Source organism: Delphinus delphis, chromosome 10 (genome assembly GCF_949987515.2).
Source record: "Delphinus delphis chromosome 10, mDelDel1.2, whole genome shotgun sequence".
NCBI lineage: Eukaryota > Metazoa > Chordata > Mammalia > Artiodactyla > Delphinidae > Delphinus > Delphinus delphis.
Window position 1 is genome coordinate 65,532,342 of NC_082692.2, and position 23,080 is coordinate 65,555,421.

At 51.8% G+C, this 23,080-nt stretch overlaps 1 protein-coding gene across 1 annotated transcript in view; it reads left to right on the forward strand.

Annotated features, from left to right (window-relative positions):
* The window catches only part of BSN (bassoon presynaptic cytomatrix protein), a 91,346-nt gene that overhangs the window by 30,145 nt on the left and 38,121 nt on the right, over positions 1–23,080 (forward strand). Inside the window, exon 3 of the mRNA XM_060022502.1 lies at positions 18,320–18,728. Within this exon, the coding sequence (XP_059878485.1) occupies positions 18,320–18,728 (409 nt within the window). The remainder of the gene's footprint in view (positions 1–18,319; positions 18,729–23,080) is intronic.

Here is a 23,080-nt window from a genome sequence, read left to right on the forward strand (position 1 = left end):
GCAGAGTCTCCTGGATGTCATTTTCCTCACTGAAGTCGCTCCATGATGTCTCACAGTGAAGGCTGAGTCTCAGTCTAGCCTGGTTTATATCCAGTCTCAGAAAGATACCAGACAGTTTTCCAATTTTTTATATATATCAATCACTAGCATTGTTTGTTTCTGAAGAATTTATACTTTTATTTCTCAATAGGAGGTAATTATTAGATTTCTGAAAAATGTGGGATTTGTTTAAATGAGTCACAGCATTTGGCTGAAACAGAGAGGACTCCATCTGTTGCTTTTGCGTGGTCTCCAGTTCTGTTCTCTGTGACTAAGCTATAAGGGAAGCAGGAGAACTTGGTGTTCTGTGAGCTAACCATGACTGACTGTCAGACAGAAGCCTCACCAAGTAAAGATATGGGAAAGAGGACCCTGTTTCCTGAGAGCTTCTCAACTTGAGATCTCTGCAATTAGTCACTGTGTTTGGGTGAGACGGGGTTGGGGGCAGGAGCCAAGGGCTCTTTGTCCACTGACCTCTGGCTCTTTCATTAGTGACAGGTCTTTCTCATGTGCAGAGTGAAAGAAGAGGTATCCTGTGAGTCAGGGGCACAGCACATGGGATTCTCACACCCCTGCAGCTCCTGTGAGGGGTAGCTGCTCTGTGGGTGGGGCAAGTTGCTCCCAGAGCTTTGTGCTCAATCAGCAGATTGGCCTGCCCTGCTTAGCTGCTCATATACCTGCCTCTCACTGGGCAGCTGGGGCCTGGCCTTCCACACCCACTGGAGGGGCTGGGCCCATAGAGTCGTGCCCCACCCCTGCTGGCTCCTCCAGAACCAACAGCCTGGGAACTCTTGAGCGGCACAGGTGCTACTCCACTGCTCTCTTCTTCTGCTCTAGCCCTGGAGACCTTGTTCTGAGCTGTCACAGGAAGTGCCCTTTCCTCTGTGACTCAGCCTCATCTCTGCCTGTAGGTGGTGTGCTGCCTGGCTTGTGTGTAACCTCAGTGGATTCCTCCTCCTGTGGGGCCAGTTGTAGTGTCTGTGTGGTCCTGTAAGCAGATGCCACCAGCTTAGCCTGATTCCTTCTTCCCAACTGCACAGGGTGTATCACAGGAGTTGCCTGTCTGTTTGTTTGTTTATTTATTTATTTGTTTATTTATTTATTGGCTGGATCGGGTCTTAGTTGCGACACGTGGGATGTTTTGCTGCGGCGTGTGGGCTCTTCGTCACGGTGCACAGGCTCTTCATTGCGGTGTGCAGGCTTTTCTTTAGTTGTGGCGCGCGGGCTCAGTAGTTGTGGTGCACGGGCTCTCTAGTTGTGGTACGTGGGCTCCAGAGCATGTGGGCTCTGTAGTTGTGGCGCATGGGCTTAATTGCCCCGCGGCATGTGGGATCTTAATTCCCTGACCAGGGATCGGACCAGCGTCCCCTGCATTGCACAACGGATTCCTCACTACTGGACCACCAGGGAAGTCCCAGGAGTTACCTGTCTAGATTGGCACCCTAGACAACACAGGCCTGCTAGGATGCATCGTGATTACCGAATTAGCAAGTGACCAGAGCCTTTTCCAGGAGTGAGCCTTGTGTGAGGAGTGCTGAGTGGACCCCGCTCCACTGCTGGAGACAGCCCAGAAGCCATTCGCTACAGTGATACCAGTAGCTCTGAAGGCCCAGGGAGATAGATTTCTGTTGGCCATTCTTTTAGCAGGTTTTTGGTGAGCCATACTGTCACTCTGTGCTGAAACTCAAGATCTGACTCAGCCCAAAAAAGTGCTCAGCTGACCTTGCCAGCTCCCAGCGAGTGCAGAGGCCCCCACCCCCAACAACCCCTTCATTTTGAGTTAGGTGCTTCCCTTTCCTGGTACATCCACGAAGCAGCTTCTCCTTCCCAGCAACAAGCACCAGTTTGCTTTGACCCTGTGAGGGGTCTGTGCAACACCCTGTGGCTGGTGTTCGGACCACTAGCCTCTGACTGGGCCTACACTGGCCTCCCTGGTTTGCTCTAGCTTCCTTAACTGTAGCACAATAAGATATCCTAGGCTTAACAATTCTGCCCCTGACAATGATCCTGAGGATCATCCTACAGCAGTCCTCAGAGACCTTCCTCATCCCTTTTCACAGCTGTGGAGAATTCCATTATGTTGTTGGACCACAGTGTTATTCAGCCAACTCCTACTGAGGACTTTGGGGTTGTTTCCTGAGCTTTGCTGTCACAAATCGTCCCAAGATGAATTTCCAAGTGCATGTGTCTATTTTATTTATGTGGGTAACCATTATCTCCATCTAGTTCTAAAACATTCTCTTCACCCCAAAAGAAAACCCCATACCCATGAAGCAGTTGCTCCCCATTTCTTCCTCCCCCAGCCTCTAGCAACTAGTAGTCTGCTTTCCCTCTCTATTGATTTACTTATTCTAGATATTTCATGCAAATGAAATCATAAAATATGTAGCCTTTTGTGTCTGGCTTCTTTTTTTCTTTTATAAATTTATTTATTTATTTTTGGCTGCGTTGGATCTTTGCTGCTGCGTGCAGGCTTTCTCTAGTTGTGGTGAGCGGGGGCTACTCTTCCTTGCGGTGCGTGGGCTTCTCATTGCGGTGGCTTCTCTTATTGCGGAACATGGGCTCTAGGCACGTGGGCTTCAGTAGCTGTGGCATGCGGGCTTAGTAGTTGTGGCTCACAGGCTCTAGAGCACAGGCTCAGTAGTTGTGGCACACAGGCTTAGTTGCTCTGCGGCACGTGGGATCTTCCTGGACCAGGGCTCGAACCTGTGTCCCCTGCATTGGCAGGCGGATTCTTAACCACCGAGCCACCAGGGAAGTCCCTCCATTCCTTTTTAAGTCTGAATAACATTCCATTGTATGTATATACCACATTTTGTGTATCCATTTACCCATCCACCATGGGCTTTTGGGTTGTTTTCACCTTTTGGCTGTTATGAATAAAGCAGGGATCCTTGAGTCTTAGCAGCCTGGTGGACAGGTAGAGCAAAGACATGTAGACAGGCACTGGGATGAGGTGCGGAGGCTCGGGAAGGAGTCCAGAAGCAGGGTCTGCTCCCATGCCCCAGGGTGTTTGCGTGGCTTTGTTCAGGTGTCCCCTCTTCTGAGGGTCATCCCCCTCCTTCCTCATTTGTATTGTTCTGAACGAGTCAGGCTTATCCATTTGTCTTCTTGGTCTTTGCCTGTCTCTGCACCATAAGGCAAGTTCCATGAGACGAGTGGCCTTGTTTGCCTTGCTCACTGCTAGGTAACCAACATCTGCAGTGCAGCCCAGTGCCAGGCACCCTGGAGCTCTTGATAAAAAGGATCTAATGTTCGGTGAAGCCTCACACTTGTGCTGCCATCGTAGCCTTAACCCCTTTTGTCTCCCCAGCTTGCATTTGGATCTGCACTCACTACGTGCTCTGTCCACGTCATCCCAAACCATCCTGGGTCCCCAGCACCTTCTCAGACATTGCCCCCACCTTCTGCCAGGTGAGAGCCTGGCTATGCCTGAGGTTGCAGCAGTCCCCTCAGCCCCTCGGCAGGGCTCTGCAGACCCACACTCACTCGCATGTCCCTCCTGGCCAGGGGGCCTTTGGGGCTGCATGAGCCTGGCCCTCAGACCCTGGTCCTTCCTCTCTTGTCAGCCACAGGCCATATGGTTCTACCACTTTCTCTCCCTCGGCCTTGCTGGCTGGACCTCTCATTACTTCCCACTTCCCTGAAGATTTTGGCATCAGAATCCCAGGCTTCCTGCCCACTCCCCTTGCTGTAAGCCAGGGAAGGAAGGAAGGGAGGAAGGAAAGAGCTAATGTTTTTCTCAGTGCCTACTGTGCACCTGGCATTGCTCTTCCTCAGACTGGGATGACCCTCGTCGCTCTGTTGGCTTAGGCTGGCCTGGGCACTCTTGGCGGGGACGCAGGGCTGGGCTAGTCCCTCAGGGCATTTGCCCTTCCCCTTGGGAGCAGACCTCCTGGACAGGGTCTTACTCATTACTCAGGGCTGTAACTCCATGCGCCATGAAAAGTGTGGTCATACATGTGCTGATGTGCTCACACACGTGCACGTGCAATGCACTGCACACACAGGAGCACACACTAGTGCCCCACACTCACACATGTGCATGCACAGTCACACAGTGTCTCATCAGGCTTTTTTCTTGGGTCTTAATCACCACCCTCAGACTCATATTTTCCTTTTGAGTGCATCTGTCTTAATGGATTTTAAGCACAGGTAGCTGAGTTTAACACTCCGGACATGTGAACATGTTTCAGGTAGGAACATGGGCATCCCTGAGCCTCTGCTGGTCAGATGCTGAGCCCTGGGAAGGGGAAGAGAGTAGGGAAGGGAGCTCCTGGTGGTCAGCCCGAGGAAGGACCTCTCCTGGTCAAGGGTCCCACCTGAAAGGGACTTTTGCTCCTTGGATGGAAGGTTCTGGCCTTAGGCCAGGCCCAGGGGGCCTTGCAAGAGAGTTAGCTACCCCATGGCAGTCTGGGCACTGGGGTGTGTGAGGGTCATCTCCTCAAGCAGGAGGAAGGAATAGGCACATGGGGTGAAGAGGGGTAGGGTGAGGGAGCACTTCCTGCAGGAGGCCTCCCTAGCCTCTCATGTTATTGGGAAATCTCCACCAGTGGCAGGCAAAGCTCCCTGAGGGACTCATAGGTGAAACTCCAACAGGAGGGATCTAGAAAGGAACCCACAGCACATTCATGGCCCTCACAGTCTAAGGGAGAGGGAGGCTCAGGAACCAAAGTGCCACAGGTAGATATTAGATTTCTCGTTCTGAGTTAGATCCCTCAGAAGTGAAGGGCAAGAGAACCACAGAGGAAAGACTGCGGAGTTGGCAAAAAAGGAAAAAGAGCCTCCATCCATGTACATTTTAGGCTGACAGGGAAGGTGGAACAGTGGGCACAGTGCTGTTGAAGGCTGGAAGGGTGGTGGGTGGCTTTCCTTTTACAGTTTCCTTTAATGAAGAGGGCATGTTTTTCCTGCTGGAATCTTGAGTCTCATTTACCATCTTGAGATGTCGTTTTTTGTCATTCTGGTTTTTTTCACAAGCCCTGTAAAGAACTGCATTCGCTAGATCAACACTTCCTTAGCACAGACCCCATTTGGGCTTGGGTGTTTAGTCCTGTGCTGCATGCAGGTAGGGCAGGGAGAGAGGCCAAAGAGCTGCCCTCAGGCACCTCAGGGAGCTGCCCTGTGTGAGGCTGTGGGAGTCTGCAGGAAGGTCTACAGCAGGTTTCTGGGGACAGGGGACTCTGGGGAAGGTCCCAGAGAGGGCAGGATGCTTGAGCTGGGTTTTGAAGTTGACTTGGAATTTAAGGAAAGGGCCTTCTAGAAAGAGAGCAGAGCATAAGCTGGGAGGAGTGAGGGTCAGCTGAGGAGCCTCAGGACTCCCTGCCTGAAGGCAGTGCAAAAAGAGGAGACTGCGGGTGGGAGGACCCCATTGTAGAGTGCTTTGAAGGCAGAGGCCGAGTGTATCCAGGGTGGGGTGGCAACATGGATGGGGCTGGTGGCATTTCCCTTGCACCTGTTTCGGAGGTGGGAAGAGTGAGCACTTGGCGCAGTGTGGCTTGTGCGATTGTGGCAGCTGCCTCATGGACTTTCTTTTTTCTTTTTTTTTTGGCCGCACCGCAGGTGGCATCCTAGTTCCTAGGATTGAACCCGTGCACCCTGCAGTGGAAACACGGAGTCTTAACACTGGGGACCACCAGGGAAGTCCCCAAATGGGCTTTCTGAGTGAAACTCCTGAACAGGGCCTACCCTGGTATCTCTGTCCTGGACTTCAGAGTCCTTTCTGCCCCCAGACTGTCTCTCATCAGCCTCAGAAGTCTTGTGGCTCCAGGATTGTTGCAACACATTTACTATCTTCCAAGCCTGGTTGTGTCCGTCACCACCACACAGGACCGCCGATTCCCTAATCATTCACCCCAGGCCATCGGCCATTCAGTCCACAACTACTGAGTCCCCCTGTATGCCAGGCCCTGTGCCAGGCTCTGAGGACCAAGTGGTGACCCAGTGTGGAGGAAAGGCAGACTGCCCCCACTGCTCTCTGGAAGCCTGTCCCCTTCCCCGCATCTTCCTCCAGAGTTTTCTCTACCTGTGCCAGCCCACATCCATTTCTCCTTCTGGGAGTCCCCGAATCCCCCACCCCTCCCCACCACACAAACATGTCTGCACATTTAAGTTCTAATTATTTTGTGTATGGTAAAGTTTTGTGTGTGAGAACACTTGCTTTGAGTTCTCTTGATTGTCATAAATTTGAAATTGCAAGGCAGAGGTATTGTTCAGAGGCTTTCCTCCTCATTTCATTACCTGTTACTTCCGGTGCTGCAGGCCCTTTGTCCAAAGGCAGCACTCTTTAGCGGTTGGAATAGCCCTGCGCAAGAACCAGCACTGTGCCCTGGGCTGTGGGAGCAAGTGACAGAAGGGCAAGCGCCGACAGGGTGACTTTGGGAGATGAGTAGGGATGGAACCCCTTCTATTTTTTCACTCAGCTGAAACCAAGGACCATGGATGATCCTCGGTCACAATTTTCTTTTACCATTTTTGGGTCACAGATAAGTTTTTCCTTATTGTATAGAAACATAAAAAGCAAGCAAGCTCTTACTAGTTAAAAAAAAAAAGTTAAAAAAATTTTAAATTAAAAAAAAGAGCAGGGCTGATTTCTGGACAGAGAGGTTTTTAACATGGAGTGGGCAGACGTTACTTTGGTGTTTCTTTCTCCCCCCAAATACACAATAGACATAGTTTTTGGATCCCCTTGGCTTTCCATGAGAAGGGAGTTAAGGGGTCCTCAGGCTAGGTGGGGTTTCCCTGCAAGTCTGGAAGGGCAAGCTCTGGGAAGCCTCATACACTTGAGGTTTTTTCAGGTCCAGCCCAGTACCCTGTGCACGGCAGGTGTTCAGCCAGTTCACGTATTAATGATGCAGGCACTGGCTTATCTTACTAACTGCATTGTTGGCCCCCATCTTCCTTTCAGTGCTTGGATCGGGGCGGGCATGGAGCAGGTCCTCAGCCATCTTTGTGGCTGAGGGTGTGTCCCGGCAGTCCCTGAGGACAGGCTGACGGCTGAATCCACTGCACTGGGTCTGAAGACAGGGCAGAAGCTTGTCAAGCTTTCTGAGCCAGAGTCCTGGCTTCTGCCATGTTGGGGTTGGAGTGGAGAGAGTGGGGCCTGCTGCCTCCATTGTCACAAAGACTTGCAGTTTTCTCTTATCTCCTGGTTTCAGCAGAATTTGGAAGAGAGCTGACAAGCATAGTGCTTTCCCCTTGGTAAAAGGCTGTAGTAGTAGAATTTGCTGGAGTGAGAAGCAGGGGAAAAGCTGGCTCAGCTTTATGTAATGACTCCTGACTCCTGATTAGAGCTTCCTAGCTTTAAGAGTCCTCTCCCTGAGCCAGAAAACTGGGACACTTCGCAGCTCAAAGTTGTCCCTATGTGGGGTTCCCATGCAGATGTCTGCAAGCCTGGGGCTGGGTGGGGGTAGGAACCTTGGTGGCTTGGGCTGAATTCCTGGGCCACACCTGGGAACCATGGCACTCCTGGAAGACAGGGTTGGTAAATGAGAATCAAGGGCCGGCCTGGGGCCAAAGATCTTGAGAAGGCTGTAGAGAGGGGGCTAAGAATTTGCCTGTCCACCATGTGTGCCCTCAGAAAGCTGAGCCTGGGAGGGGAGTTCATGGGGGTATGTGGCGGGCCTGGAGGTGCCATTGAAGGGTACCCTGGTCACCACAGGCTGGAAAAGGCCAGGGGGTGCCTTAAAATTCAAATGCTATATATGCTGTAGGTCTTAGTACAGGGATGTGTTGGGATTTGCCCAGATGAATGTCAGCATCCTGGGTTCAGTCCTCATGGTGCCCAAAGGGAAGAAGGGTGCCCAAAGGGAAGAAGAGTCCCTAAGGTTGGGGCCTTGTTTCCTCTGGTGTCCCAGGTCAGGCCAGCTGGAAAGCCTAGGAGGTGACGGGGAGAGCCTTTGAGGAGCTGCTGACCTGGGTCTCATCTCTGGGCGGTGACTCTGGGCTTGCCACCTGCCTGCCTCCTTTTCCTTCCTTTGGCCCTCTTGGCTCCCAGCGTGGGCCCTCACCTCTCCTGGCTCCCTCAGGAATCTCCTACTGATGAGCTTTACCCAAGTCTGATGAATAAGTGGGAAAAAGGCATTAGGGCCCTAAAAGCAGTAATGCTCCCCTCCTACTAAGTTCTAGCTAAAGAAGCCAGCTCCTCTATGCACTGTAGTAAAACCCAGTCTTTGAATCCTTTCCCCTTGGAATTTGTGGTAATTGGCTGAACCAGACCTTTGTAAAAGATGATTGATATAAATATGACTGTTTAATTCACCTAAAATAAGAAGTTGCTTTCGAGCCCTACCAGAGTCATTTCCTATAAATCTTGCCTAATTACAAATTATCTTTCGTCAGTTGTTTATAACAACCTGTGTGAACTTCTGCTTCCTTTGACTGGCAAACAGGGATTGCACCCACATTAGATTCTGGGAATCTCTGCCCTTATAGGGTGCTCAGTCTGACCTAAGGGACACTGTAAACAGATAGTGCCTTGCAGGGGCAGCACTGGGACCAGGCCAGAGGGGGACGCATAGGGAGGGAGACCCCAGGAGGCTCCACACCAGAAGTCAGGTTGGAATGGTGCTGTGCAAGTGTTCAGCCAGCCCTCTGGAGAGCCTGTGGGCGTGGATGCAGGAAAGCCCCTGGCCTGTTGGGGAGCTCCCAGGCCTCAGGCAGGGCTTGTGTTAGGGGACGTGTGGGTGATGCTTGAGAGACAGGCTGGTGTGGTAGGCCCAGACCAGCCATTGAGGAGTTTGGACTCCATGGGCTTCAGGAGGTCCAATGCCTTCTGAGAGCAAACAGAAATGTTTATGAATGTGTACTTTTCTTCTTCTTAAGGATAAGATCTAAAGTTTTAAATCAGATTTATAAAGGGACCATGCTTTAGAAAACTTAGAACTTGCACAGGTGAAAAGCCAGAAAATGGCATTTGTTTTGTGTTGTAAAATGTCTTTCTGGTTAAATACGATAAATTAAAAGCATCTCTTTGCTCAGTCTCCTTACTGAACTAACCAAAAACTGCAAGAAGCATAAGAAACAGAAAACGGGCTTCCCTGGTGGCGCAGTGGTTGAGAGTCCGCCTGCCGATGCAGGGGACACGGGCTCGTGACCCGGTCCGGGAAGATCCCACATGCCGCGGAGCGGCTGGGCCCGTGAGCCATGGCCGCTGAGCCTGCGCATCCGGAGCCTGTGCTCCGCAACGGGAGAGGCCACAACAGTGAGAGGCCCATGTACCGCAAAAAAAAAAAAAAAAAAAAAAAGAAAGAAACAGAAAACTCTCTTCAACAAAACTAAGGAACACCTATATGTAGGAATGCAATGAACAAAGAATGGGTTCCAAACACAGGGAAAATTAGTTCTGATGAGGGAGGGCTACAGAAAGGGAAATTTGCCTCTGTGGAGCTAGGGCAGGGAGGTCAGAGTCCAGAGGGCCAAACCCAAGAACCACCTTCTTGGACTGGTTAGCAAAGCCACTATATGTGGGGATGTTTAGGAGTGTCCCTGAACCCTGTGTGATGCCAAGAAGTTACTAGGGAGGTGGAGTTGCTCAAGGAGTTGAGCAGATTCGGGGTGGGGGAGTGGAGGGGAACCATGGGCTGCCAGCAGCCTGAACAATGGAAAGACAAAGGAAAGTTAAAGTAGGTGTAATTGGTATCTCTGGAGAGGAGAACAAAACAAATGGAACAGAGAAATATTCAAAGGTATAATTAATAGAAAACGTTTCCCCCCTGCAGTAAAGGAACACATAAATCTTTAGTTTGAGAGAACATACTGAATTTCAGGAAAAATAGATATGGAATATTAAGTTACTAAACTTCAAAGAGAAAAGAAAAAAGAGTTCTAGAGCACCTAGAGGAAAATGTTAGTATACCTATAAGGGGAACTAATTGGGCTGGCCCAGAGCTCTCCACAGTCATAGTTAGAAAACACAGGGGCTGTACCTGCAAAGTCCTCAGGGAAAGGAACTGTCAACTGAGAATTTTACATCCAGCCAAGCTGTTGTTCAGATAATGACCACAAAGGTATGTTCGGACTTTCAAGAACTAGGGAACATGGTTCCTATGAGCTCTTTTAACATGAATGAATGAATAAAAATTTCTAGAGATACACTCCATAAGACATGAATGGGCAAGCTATGACTAGAGGACTAGTAACCCCTCAACAGAGTCCTGAGGGGGATGGCATCTACCACTCGCTTGCCCTCAGGTGAGCCATGGTTCACACAAGCACCACAGTGCAAGAGACATTCAGCCTTCAGAGTTACACCGAGCTTATGGCATTTGATGGTTCAGCTGACTGATGCCCACACACAGCTCTTGTGACTCTGGGAAGACCACAGATTGGAGGTGAAAATGGGACCAAGGGAAAGGTCAGAAGTAAACACTACATGCATCCTCTGGTCTCTTTCGGGGGATGAATTTGACTCGAGGTGGGTCTGGCCCAGTTCTGAATGAGACACTCCTGGAAGCTGGGTATCACTTGAGGCAGGTCTGAGGGTCTGGTTTGGTTCTGCATCATGGATGACAAGTTCATGGCCTTTGCGCTTATGTGCCCTACTCCTGGGTTCATGACAGACCTTTCTAATTGGTGGCAACAATCTTTCCCACTGATCTTTCTCAAACCCAGCCCTCCAGGCAGTCTCTACCAATTAATGGGGTTGGAGGAAAGTTACCTTTATTTCCCATCCTTGTTCTGGATTCTGGAGACTGACTGGACCTAAAGGGAACCAAGGCCAAATCAGATTGTCCTGAGAAATGCTCTCAACCTAGTGGACCCAGATAGGCCTCAAGGCTGGGGAATGAGGTAGCCAGGACTTGCTTTCCTTACAGTTACGGCCTGGGTCCCATCTTGCTCTCAGCCTCCTGCTGGTGTCTCCCCTTATGCTTCCAGCTTCCCTGGGGCTGTGTCTGATGGCAGCAACTCTTATCCCTACCAGGGACCCATGATCAAAAAGGCAGGAGGCCACTGGCCTGAAAGCTAAGCAGGTCAAGAAATGTTTTCTTGTGTGAAAACTGGCATTTTTTTTAAACTCAAACTTTCTGAATTCTCCCATCCATTCCTGAGAGAGTTGCTCCAGGACCCAGGACCTAGATCCTGGTGCCCACCGTTCTGCAGCCCCTGCTTCTCTGCCTGGATACATGGGGGCCGCTGGGCTGGCCTAGAGGTCCTTCCTGGCCTGGACCTTAAAGGAGAAATCCTCCCATAGCATCTTCCTGGCCATAATTGCCTGTTATAGAAAGGTCAGCCAAGAATTTATCAAAACCTTGTTTGAAGCTGTGGGAACTCTTCCGGCTGCTCTTAGAAAAACAGTTTCTTTAAATTCACTCCCCTCCTGGTGAGCAAAGGCAGCCATTTATTTGTGTGAAATATTTCTCTTTCAAATATTCAACTGGAGGTGGCGGGGGGCATGCTCTAGAATGCTGCCATGTGGACCCCCGGCCTAGTTTTCCCTTGGGAGCTCACACGGTCTCTTCCTGCTTTTCCTGCCAGTCTGCCCAGCCTGAGCAGGCCCTCCCTGACTGCAGCCGCCAGAGGGCCTCCAGGCTCCTTCCCACGTGGACTAAGGCAGCCACGGCTCTCCCTGGTGGCCCTGCCCTTATGGACAAACCTGGTGTCTGAGCATCTTTGGTCACTGGAGCTTGTCGGCCTCATGCCTCTCTTGGGAGTTTCTGACAGAGGGGAGTCCAGCTTTTGACTAGATTATTCCTCCCAGCAGTGATCATGGTATGGGACAGAAGGCCACAGGGGTACTGAGGAGAGCTGGTGGGGAGGCCGACGGGATTGGTCTTGTGGCGGGGGCTCCTTCCTGCCCTGCTAGCTAGCTTTAAGACTTGTTTCTGATTAGTCAGTAGCCTTAAATGCTGAAAGGGAGGAAACCTGGTAGAAATAGAGCAATTTTTACACCCTCTACCTTTCTTGGCCATCTTTTTAAAATATCTATCCTGGATAAGGCATTTTTAGTCTTCCGCTGCTTGTCTTCCAGCCACTCCTTCATAGCTCTGCCCTCTCCCTCCTTCTTCACCTGCCTGTCCTCCTGTGTCTTTTCCACTTTACGGCAGTGTCCCTCTCCCCTCCTGCTCACCTGTCCTCATCCCAGCCCTCCTCAAGGAGCAGGACTCCTGGAGGCTGCTGAGAGGAGCACTGGCCTCCAGGGCTCTCACTACTGATGAGCCATATCCATGAAGCCAGGTCTTCCCTGGGGCTGGGCTGGGTCCCGATTGTGGACACCTCCCTCCCTCCCTCCCTCCCTTCTGTGCCCAGTGGAGACCTTTGTTAAGGAGGGCCTCCTGGGGAGGGCATTCCTCTGCCCTCCCCAGGAGGCCCTAAGCTACTCCAACCCTGGCCCCCTTGGGACTTGTGTCCAGTAGAGTGTCACACACAAATCTGGATCTCTGGCCATGGATGGGCCCTTGTGGTCAGAAGGATAGAGAGCTGGCCTGTCCTGAGGATAGGGGACTGAGTGGGAGAGGGCTCATGGCCCTCGTGGGTGTGGCCTTTTCCTTCAGAGCTTCTGAGGCTTCTCAGCCCTCAGGGACGTAGACTCAGGAGCATGTTGTTGAATGCTCCTCCTTATGGGAACTTCTCTGACCCTGGGGGTTGTGTTCTTGTTGTTCTCCTTTCTCTGACCTCTCTGTTTCTGATACCCCTTCTGCTCCCGTTAACGTTGATGCTCCCCACAAATCTTTTCTGGACCACTGCTCTCCATGTGATCTTTATCCCCTGAGGCTCGCCTGTGAACTGAACCCTTAACTCTCTCAGATAAAAATATCTAGACTTGTCTGAATTGACCGCAAGCTCCGACCCATTTCCTGATGTTCCTTGGATGCCCCCCGAAGACCACCAACTCAGCGAAACCAAACTCAACCTAGTGATTTTGCCATTTCACTCCCCAGCCTCCACCCACCAATTGGCTTCTCTCCCTGGATCCTCCGTCTCAATCAAAAGAACCACTCCTCCCTAGACCCCAGGTCAGAATACCCCTGCTGAGCCTTCCCTCCCTCTTGGTCCCTGGACTATCTTTTGGGCTGTTGCCTTATTCTCACTGTCTCCCTACCTCCACCATCTCCCTGACGCAGAGCTGGAGCACTCCCTTGTTTGAAAAGCTCGGAGGCCCTGCTCCCCTGGCCCTTCCTATTTTAGCTCTGAGCTTCCCAGGTAGTTCTGGTAGTTGGGTGCACACTGTTGCCAGGAGCTGTTCTAGGTGCTGAGAATAGCACTGACTTACGCCTTGTCAGGCCTCTGGGCCGTTGCAAGTGCTTTCCCCTCTGCTTCGATTGCCCTTTACCTTGGGGAGAACAGCCCATCCATTAAGACCTGGTTTAGATGTCTCCTAGTCCTCAAAGCCTTGTCAGACTTCTGCCTTCCCTGGACTGTGTGGAGGTGTCTTACAGTGATTTGTTTGCACATCTGTCTCCTCTCTGGACTGGAGGCTCCCAGAAGACTGGATCCCTGTCTGATTCACTTTTTTAAAAAATTTATTTTAGTTAAATATTGAATAGGTATTTATAGAGGATATAAGAACACTGATAAAATATGTGTAAGATGTAAAGGTTAGCAATACAATGAACACCTGTGGGCCCACCTTCCGTTGTAAGAGATATAATCCATTCTTGCCATCAGTACCTATCACGGGGCCTGGAACTATCATTCCAGGGGTCAGTGAATCTTTGCTAATGACTGAATGCTCGAATGAATGAGTGAATGAACGTGGTTTTCTCTATGTGTCTCTCAGCGTTGCTGGCCAAACTCCAGGGGAAGTGGTCATAACTAAGTAACATCACTGCCCTAGCTCAGCCCCACTCCGTGAGCTCACTGCACTGCCATATGACTTCCTGTTTACTTTGCATCTACACTTATTGAGTGTCCACTCAGTGCCCAGCATGGTGCTGGGCCTGGGCTACAGTGAGAAGCAAAATGTCAGGCCGCTTCTGAGGGAGTTTCCACTTAAACAGCTCTTCAGAAGAAAGAAAAAATCCAAAGAATCCAAATTGCAGTGCTTCCCACCCCTCCATAGCCTCACCATGCTCTCCCAGAGGTGGTGTGGGACATGGTTAGGGACATGGACTGGTGGCCTTGATATTGGAATCCCAGTGCCACCACTTACAGGTCATAATAGCTTTGCAAGTTCCGTAACTTCTATGTGTGGCAGTTTCCTTGTCTATAAAATAGGCAAATTGGATCCTACCGCATGGATTTGCTATGAGGCTTAAAGGAGTTAATATGTGACAGGTGCTTGGCACATGTGGTGCTCATGGTGAGGGCCCGATTAGTATCACCATCGCCGTGGTCAAGCGGAGTGTTCTATGTGGTGGGACTGGGGGTGCAGCCCCTGGCCAGAGAGGACTCCGGGTGTTGTTCCTGTCATTCTGTCCTGCATGAGGTCAGATCCAGCGGAGGGCTGAGTGCATACCTGTCACATGCCATGTCTCCTCAGCTCGAACACATTTTGGGGCCACATTTTAATGTTCTGAGTCGTGATGTGACTGCAGTCCATCCATCCAGGAAACATGTCTTGAGCATCCAGCACGTGCCGGGCACTGTGCTAGGCTCCGGGGTGCAGCTGTGGAGAAAGCACAGAGGCCCTGCCCGCATAGCGCTGGCAGGCTAATGCAGGGACCACAGAGGGTGCACAGAAGCAACATACATAGTATATGATGAGTCGGAAGGCGCTCAGTGCCATGGGGAACAAAGAGGCAGGAGGGATGGAAGCTGCATTTTAAATAGGGTGGTCCAGGAAGTGTCTCCAAAACGATGCCACCGGAGCAAAGACTCGAGAGAGCGCAAATGCCAGCAGACGTAAATGCCCAGAGGCAGGAGTGGGCCTGGCGTAAGGGAAGTGGACACAGGGAGAGAGAGATAGTAGGAGATGAGGCTGGAGGGAAAGGGCCCAAATCTCATGGGGCCTCACAGACCATTGTAAAGCCTTTGGCTTTTCCTGTGGGAGGGAAAGGAAGGTTTAAGCAGACAAGGGAAGTGATTTGATTTATGTACGTAAAGGATTATCCCAGCTGCCGCATGGTGAAGACTGCCACATAGAGGGGCAAGTGGGAGCAACCCAGCTTGTGCAAAAAAAAAAAGAGGGCACAGTGATTGACAGGTGGAGCGAGGAGGCAGAGGAAGTGGCCAGACGCTGAAGCCCACAAGATTTACTGATGATTGACATGGGCTGAGAGAAGGGAGTCAGAGACTCCAAGGGGAAGATGAGGAGGGGTACATTTGTGGGAAGATCAGGGGCTCAGCTTGGACACAGCAAGTTTGAGGTGCCTGTAAGACATCTCAGTGAAGATGTAGAGTTGGCAGTGAGCCAAGGGAGGAGCTCAGGGGCGGGGTCTGGGCCAGACACACATTTGTAGTTATCAGTGGGGAGTGAGAGTTAAAGCCTTGAGTCTGGGTGGGTCTTGAACCTCAGGGGTTTGTGTACATTTGTGAAATGCTTGTGTGGACAAAAGCTAAGTCCCTGCAGTGTAGGAAGTGGGGTCCCTGGTTTGGGACACGAGGAAGAACCTGCAGAAGAGCTTGGAAAGGTATGGCCAGGAGAGAGGAGGTCGCCCAGGAGAGGGTGGTGTTCCGGGAGGCCAGTGGAGAGCTTATTTCAGGAAGGATGGAATGCTCAGCGCTTTCAAGTTCCGCTGCTGGTCAGGGGATGATCAGGTGGGAGGAGGAACTGAGAAGCGACTGTCAGATTTGATGATGTGGAGGCCACTGGTGACTGTCACCTGAGAGATTTCTGTGGAAGGATGGGCAAAAGCCAGGCTGTATTGTTTGAGAGGAAGGGAGGAGAGGAGCTGGAGGCCGTGAGTAGAGACCACTCTTTCAAGCAGTGTTGCTGTAAAGAGCAGCAGAGAAATGAGGCATAGCTGAGGGGGAAAGTGGGCCAAAGTTCTTTTTTCTTTTTCAAGATGGGAGACACATGTTTGTATGGCCATTGAAATCATCCAAGTAGAGAGGTAAACATGGACGATGAAGGAGAGGGGAGAATTTGTGAAGGTGAGAAGTGGGCCTTGGGAACAGGAGACAGGCAAACACAGTGGGACAGACGCCGAGAGGCCTTAAATGTACAAATTCCCCTCCAGTGGCTCCCGCTTTCCCTGCGAGATGGTGAGCAAGTCGTCAGTTACAGCAAGGAGAGGGAGGGACATGCTGGCAGCTTGCAGATCAAGGAGAGGTGTGAGGAATCATCCAGGAGACAGGAGAGTGAAGGGCTCATGGGCGTGTATTGTGATTGCCAGGTGTCAACTACAGTCACCGTATGATGTGTGAACACACATCAGGCCTCTGTGCAGGGAGCGTTGCCCTTCCAAGTGCAGACTTTGCTGGGTGCAGTGGGCATTGTTTGTTTATTCACTGTCACCACAGCTGAGTTGAAAGTTAACTTGAATTTGGATCCCTAAGTGTCACATAAAATGTCCCCAGGAAGACTACATTGTGATGCAACACTGAATTTAAAAAGTCACTGTGTACACGGAAGATTGCCTGTCACACCTCACGCAAAACAAACACAGTAGAAATTGCTAATTTTCTCAGGAGAAACCACTGACCTTGCACAGCCTGAGAAGGGGCTACAGTCTCTTCACATATTATAAAGGGCTCTTCGTAGCTTCTGATTAGCTTTTTAAAAAATTTTTATTTATTTATTTGGCTGTGCCATGTCTTAGTTGCGGCACACAGGATCTTTGTTGCTACATGCGGGATCTAGTTCCCTGACCAGGGATCGAATCCAGACCCCCTGCATTGGGAGCGTGGAGTCTTAACCACTGGACCACCAGGGAAGCCCGTTTCTGATTGGCTTTCAAGGGCTGCTTTTAAATTCTAGCCCCAAATAATTTAAGTAAAAAATGAAATTATGAATTTAGCCGTGTGGGATTATTTCTTTACAATACCTAGAAATTAGTCTACAGAAAGGCCCTAGAGCCCAGGTTCCAAGTGTGGGCCAGACATGGCTGCAGCCACCACCACACTGGGCCTCACAGCTGGTGGCAAAGGTGGCTCAGAGGGGCTAGACTCAGACTCTGGTTATCCCACTGAAGAAGAAAGTGGCAGGTCTGTGAGACTGGATGGATGGGTGTATTCTGTTGTTGGTTGATGGACATTCAACAGTGTTTCTTTTTCCTGGAAGAGTCTTTATTAGACCAAGGGTGTGTCTCTTCCCCAGCAGTTCCTCGGAAGGGAAGAAGGACTGCAGAGTGTCTTGAAGTGGGCCTCGCCAGGGAAGCTCTTCGTCTCCCCTCTGAAATAGCTTGTCCTAAGGCATCATACAGTTGGCTCCTGAATTTTTTTGGCAAGCAGATGGTCTTCATATAAAGGCAGCAAACTTAGAATCCCTTCCTATTAGTCAGACCCTACAAGGACCAGGAACACTGGGGCTGAAGGGGCCAGGCCAGGATGCTCCACAGGCAGCTGTGGCCGGGCCTCTGCAGTGGCTCTCAGCCAGGCTGCCCTGTCTCCTGGGTGCCAGTATCCACCCAAATGAATACAGACTGAAGCAAGTATCGAATTTCAGGGAAGCAATATGAAGCATTGCTTTTGGCTTTTTGTGCTTGGCTTTTTTCAAATTGGAAAACTGGCAGAAATGAACTGAAATTGGGTCAAATGAGAAGGAATATAGGGCATTGAGTTTAGCCTGACGGTTTGCCAGTTAATGGAGATGGCATTAACTGGGCATTGGAGTGCCTCCCCACCCTCACCTCCAACTGCCCGGGGTCGGCCTCTGAAGTGGACAAGCCAGAATGTAACAGACCTGCCAGGGAAGTAGCTCTAAACTAGCTGCATGTTGAAATCACTTAGGGAGGAAAAAAATAGTAATGCCAGGGTCCTGTCCCCACAGATTTTCATGTAATTTGTCTGGGGTGCAGTCTGAGAGTCAGAAATTTTAAAATCAGCTTAGGTGTTACTAATGTATAGGTTTAGAGCCTTGGTTTTCAAAGTGTAGTCTGCAGACTATAGTAAAGGCATCACCTTAGAGATTGTTTTTTTTTTTTTTTTTAACAGCTTTATTGGAGTACCTTAGAGATTCTTAAAAGTGCAAACTCCACCCCAGAGCTACTGAATCAGACTCTGCACTTTAGTGGGATGTAAGAGGGGACACTCATGAGCCGATCACATGGCCTAGTGCTGACGGTTCAAGTCGGGGGACACTTGTGAGTCAGCACTCGGCCAGTGGGGGCTGTGATATGCCACTGGGCAGCAGAGGAGGGTGGCAACGGGGCTTGGCAGAGTCACCTAGGTTGGTGGAGACCTCTGCAGGGGACTTCTCTAAGGTATATCTCTAACATCGTCATTTTCAATGTCATTTCAGCGTTTCCAGGAGACTGGACCCCAAGGAGCCCCTGGGTAGCCAGAGAGCAGCTTCCCCAACCCCGAAGCAGCCTTCTGCTCCTGCTCCCAGCCGTGAGAGCCCCCAGGAGACAAGGGCACAGGGCCCAGCTGGCCAGGAGGCTGATGGCCCCCGCAGGACGCTGCAGGTAGACAGCAGGACGCAGAGATCAGGGCGGTCCCCCTCTGTGTCACCGGACAGAGGCAGCACCCCCACATCACCCTACTCCGTCCCCCAGATCGCCCCCCTTCCCAGCAGCACGCTGTGTCCCATATGTAAGACCTCGGATCTCACGTCAACCCCCAGCCAGCCAAACTTCAACACCTGCACCCAGTGTCACAACAAGGTCTGCAACCAGTGTGGGTTCAACCCCAACCCTCATCTCACCCAGGTAATCAGCTCTGTGCCGTCTTCCTCCATCCCACCTGCCTTCCCAGGCCTCCCCGGTTCCCCTTTTTACCAGCTCTCTTTTCCTGGTCATTTCCCTTGGCCATCAGCTTCTGTGTCTTCCCAGGGCTTGTATTCTGGCTCCCAGATGTGGTAGCAGAGAAAAAGTCTTGGCCCCAGATGTCCTGAGCGAAAGGACTGAAAGCTTGGGCTCAGTCCTGAGTAGAAGACGCTTTCTTACCTGGTCCAAGTTTGACCTGGAAAAATGGCCTTAGGGGGAGGGTCAACGACAGTCTTACGGACAACTTTTCCCAGTGGATGCTCATTTGGAGAGGGCCACGAGCAGCTGCAGGGCCCAAAGGGAGGCAAGTCTCCCTGGCCGTTGGCCAGCCTCTCTCCCTGACAGTGGGTCTTGGAGAGGGATGCCAGTGAGGGGAGCAAGGTGTTAAGGGAGACAGGAAACTGCCTCCCACCTGGGCTTCAGGAACCGCCTCCCCTGGGCTTCCGTTCCAGTAAGCTGGGGCCTGATGGGGCAGAGCAGCTACCCATCCCAAGAAACAACCTTGGAGTAGAGACCCAGACTGGGGGCCAAGCATCCACATGGAGGCAGTGTCCTACACTCATCAAGAGGCCACTGCAAGGCCATTTCCACGAGACTGGCCTGCGTTCTCCCCCAGAGGACCCTGGGTTCCCAGCCCCACCCTTGCTGTGTTGGGATGCTTTGAGTTGCTGTGGGATGCTCAGCCAAGCCCCTGAGCCTCTCTCTGGTGCCATGGAGGCTGGGTGCCCCAATATACTAGCTGGGCTGGGGCCATGCCTTTGAAATAAGTGGGGTTGTCAGCTTCCTCCCTCTCCTCCGCGGTAACCCACAGAAGTCTCTGGTAGACCCCCAGGGCTCTGCCCTTGGGCCGGGTGGAGAGTGGTGACTGCATGCCCGCAGCTGGGATTATCAGCCGCAGGAGCCGTTTGGACCACATGGCCGGGGGGATGAGTGAGAATAATTGTTCACAGGTCGGGGTCTATTTGTGATATGAGGTGCTGTGGGTGTGGGACGTGTGCTTTGCGAGAGGTAAGTGTGAGATTCCAAGGAAGGAGCTGCCGGTGTGGGGAGATGATTCAGTGCGTTTGCAGTCGCTCCTGGAGTGTGGGGGCTTTCTGAGGAGGCGTGTACACTCGTGATTATTATATCCGTGATTAGAAACAACCCATCCCTGCACTGATCAGTTAGGTAAGTGTTGCTCCTCAGTATTTAGAACAGTGTGGTTAAGGCCAGGGAAGCTCACCTGGGTGTTTCTGCTAGCGAGAAGCAGGGAGGCTTGGCAGGCAGGGATGAGAGAGGCTGCTGTGGGGATCCCCCTCTTGTGCTGGCCCTGCCTCCCAGGTTTCAGCCTCCAGAGACGCTCACTAGAGCAGCAGGACCCGAACGACTCTGGGTGGGGTAGGTGGAGATCAAGGGAGAGCCACACACGGTGGCACCAGTTTCCTGGTGGGCATCTCAGTCCTTCCCACACAACAAACTCCCCCAGCCTAGGACCTTTGGTGAGGTGGGAGGGGAACCAGCCTTTGGCTGTGCCTGGAAAAACAGCAGAGTGGGAGGACCTTGGCGACACTCGGTCCATCTGCCTCATTGTGCTGGGAGGAAGCCGGGGCTCAGGGCCAGGAGGAAAGGGGCCTCCAGCTTACTGCAGATTCACAGTGTTTGGTGAAGAGCGGGCCTCCGGACCAGGTCCTTCAAGGCATATACATGCAGGAGCTCCAAGACAGGGCTGTTGCTGGTGGCCTTTCCCAGACTTGCTTTCACTGAACATTAGGGGCTGCTGTTCCATGGCATTCAGTTTGGGAAGTGCTGACCATTCTCCAGCTTCTCGCCTGGTGGATGCCCTTTTCTGCCGTGGTCTCCAAGCAGAACCTTTTCTTCTTCACGGTTGGCTTTCAGTGGTGTTCCTGTCAAGGAAGAGAACCCTCGGCCCATTTTCCTGAGGGGCTGGCAGAGCCTAGTTCTTGAGTCAGAGCAGTTGCCCTTCGTCACTTCGCTAAAAGCAGGTTCACTTCCCTGGTCATGCTTCCACATAACGACAAAGCACATCTGCAAGTTTTGCCCACATACCTGCTGATAGATCCACCTTGGTCAAACCACATCTGTTCTGGCCCTTCTAACATGATGTTCATCAGCCAACAAGGCTGTCTGTGGGGTTGCCCTGGTGTCCTGGGCTGGGCTCCTGCCTGGCCTGAGGTTCTGGGCAGCGCAAGGGGTGGGTTCTGAAGTCAGGCTGGTGTAGGTGGCAGGGGCTCAGGCAGAGTGACCTTTTCCAGGAATTCCAGCTCCAGCACTCACTTCCTTTTTTGATTACTCACTTCCTTTTTTGATTTCTCACTTCCTAGGAGTAGCCCAGGTAGAGTGGAAAGGGGTGGGGGGACTGCCAGTCCCAGCACAGATGCACTACAGACACTGGCCACTGGGCAGCTTAATTGGGGTCCTGTCTGGGGGTGCGAACTTGTGCCTGAAACTGCTAGTGTGGTAATGCCGAGGTAGCCTGGGTCCTGCATCCTGCCTTGAAGGTCACCGAAGCCTCATCAGGGCATGTGAGCAGGATGCATTGTTCCTCAGCTTTCCACCACACAAGTGACTTGGAGGGTTTCATGCCTCTCAGACCACTAATGAATCTGCTCTTGGATCTTTGGAAATGAGACCATGGAAAATGAACCTTTTATCGTGCGTGTCACAAGGAGAGAATCAGGGGCTGGTTGGTAACTCAAGTTGCAGCACAGATTAGGAATGTGATAGAACTGTTGTGCTGAATGGCTATGTGAGGACAAAGGAGTAGAAAGGAAGGAAAAGACTGGCACTGCTGGGCCAATGGTCACTGGAACTCAGAGTTTTGGTTTTTCTGTCTCATGGCATCTGTCAGCATCTTATTACTTTAGCTGGGTCCTGTGGAAACAGCACACCAGGTCTGGAGGTGAGAATCACATACAGGTCAGCCCCATGTGGCCAGAATAGTGTCTGAGATCTGGAACCACTGCTTTCTGGCCAGTGTACCCAGGGGCTGCTGGATGGGTACCACACTCACACAGATGTGGCACTTGCTGTCCTGCCCGTGCCCGGGTTGGCTGGCCCTCAAGGCTGTGATGCCTTGAGAGGAAGATGCCTGCCCATGCACTTTGCTGGGGGTCTGAGTGCCTGGAGCACATTAAGATTTCATGGAAGTCAGGGAGCAGCTCAGAGCACCCTCTGTTTACAGTTGAGGAGACCAAGTCTTCGTTTATTCTGATTCATTCTGGAGCAAGGGAGCTGGGGACCCAGAACCAGTAGCTAGGTCTCCAGTTTTACCCCAAGGATTCCCATCCCCATTCTCCTTATTCATAGTCCATTTCTGCTTGGGCTGAGGATGGTTCGTAGCAAGCAGGGCTATCCTGGCCACTCTTCGTGGTGGAGGCTGTTTTTTCCTGGAGATCTCCAGCCCTGGTTGCTCAGGGCAGGTAAATAATTTAGCCTGTTTGAAACCATGGCAAAAGACTGGGGGTTTCCTTGTGGGGTCAGAACATTTCTCACCACCCACAAAAGACCCTCCCTGTGAGGACACACTGACCAGGAAGCCAGAGGTGTTAGCATTTAAGCCAAGTCACTGCCCAGTGATGGGGAAAAGACAGGAAGACTGTTCTCTTCTCTCCCTGGATGTGGGTTCTTACACAAGTACCTTAAACCTCCCGAATGTTTAAGGAGAAGCAGGGTCCAGGGACCAGTCTCAGTGGCTTTGCCGATGCCCCAAGCCTGCTCCGTGCCACGTTAGCCCACCTGTCTGCTCTTCGGTAACTCAGCATTCATGCCTGCCACCCCTTTCTCCTCTGGGACAGAGCCACCTGTTCTGATAGCTGTGGGAAGGAAATGGGTGTGGCCATGAGCCAGCTGGGTGGAGGGGGAAGGTAAGGTCGGGGTGGACAGCGGGGTGGGAGTGAGCTCCTGGAGAGGACAAGCCGTGGCTGGGGGCAGGCATGGCCTGTCTCTGTCAGCCCCCTCAGGGGCCTCCTTGCCCTGTTCAGAGCAGCCCCAGCAGCACATCCTGGCCTGGAACTCCTTCAGTGGAGTCTGTCCTTGCGCTAGCAACAGCATCACAGGAATGAGTGCTGTGCAGAGGCAGGGCTGACTGCACGTCTGTGCTTCCCGGTCGGATCAGCAGAATCCTCTCAGAGCAGCACCTAAAGTGAGACTGTAGCCTGCATGTGGGAGGCCCACCCTCTACCCCTGTGGGTAGCAGCAGAGCTGCCACCTTATCCCCAGCCTTCCAGGTCCAGACAGCCCATGTGCCTTCAACCTCCCTTGCTCTAGTCAGAATTGCTTATAAGCCCCTCTAAGAA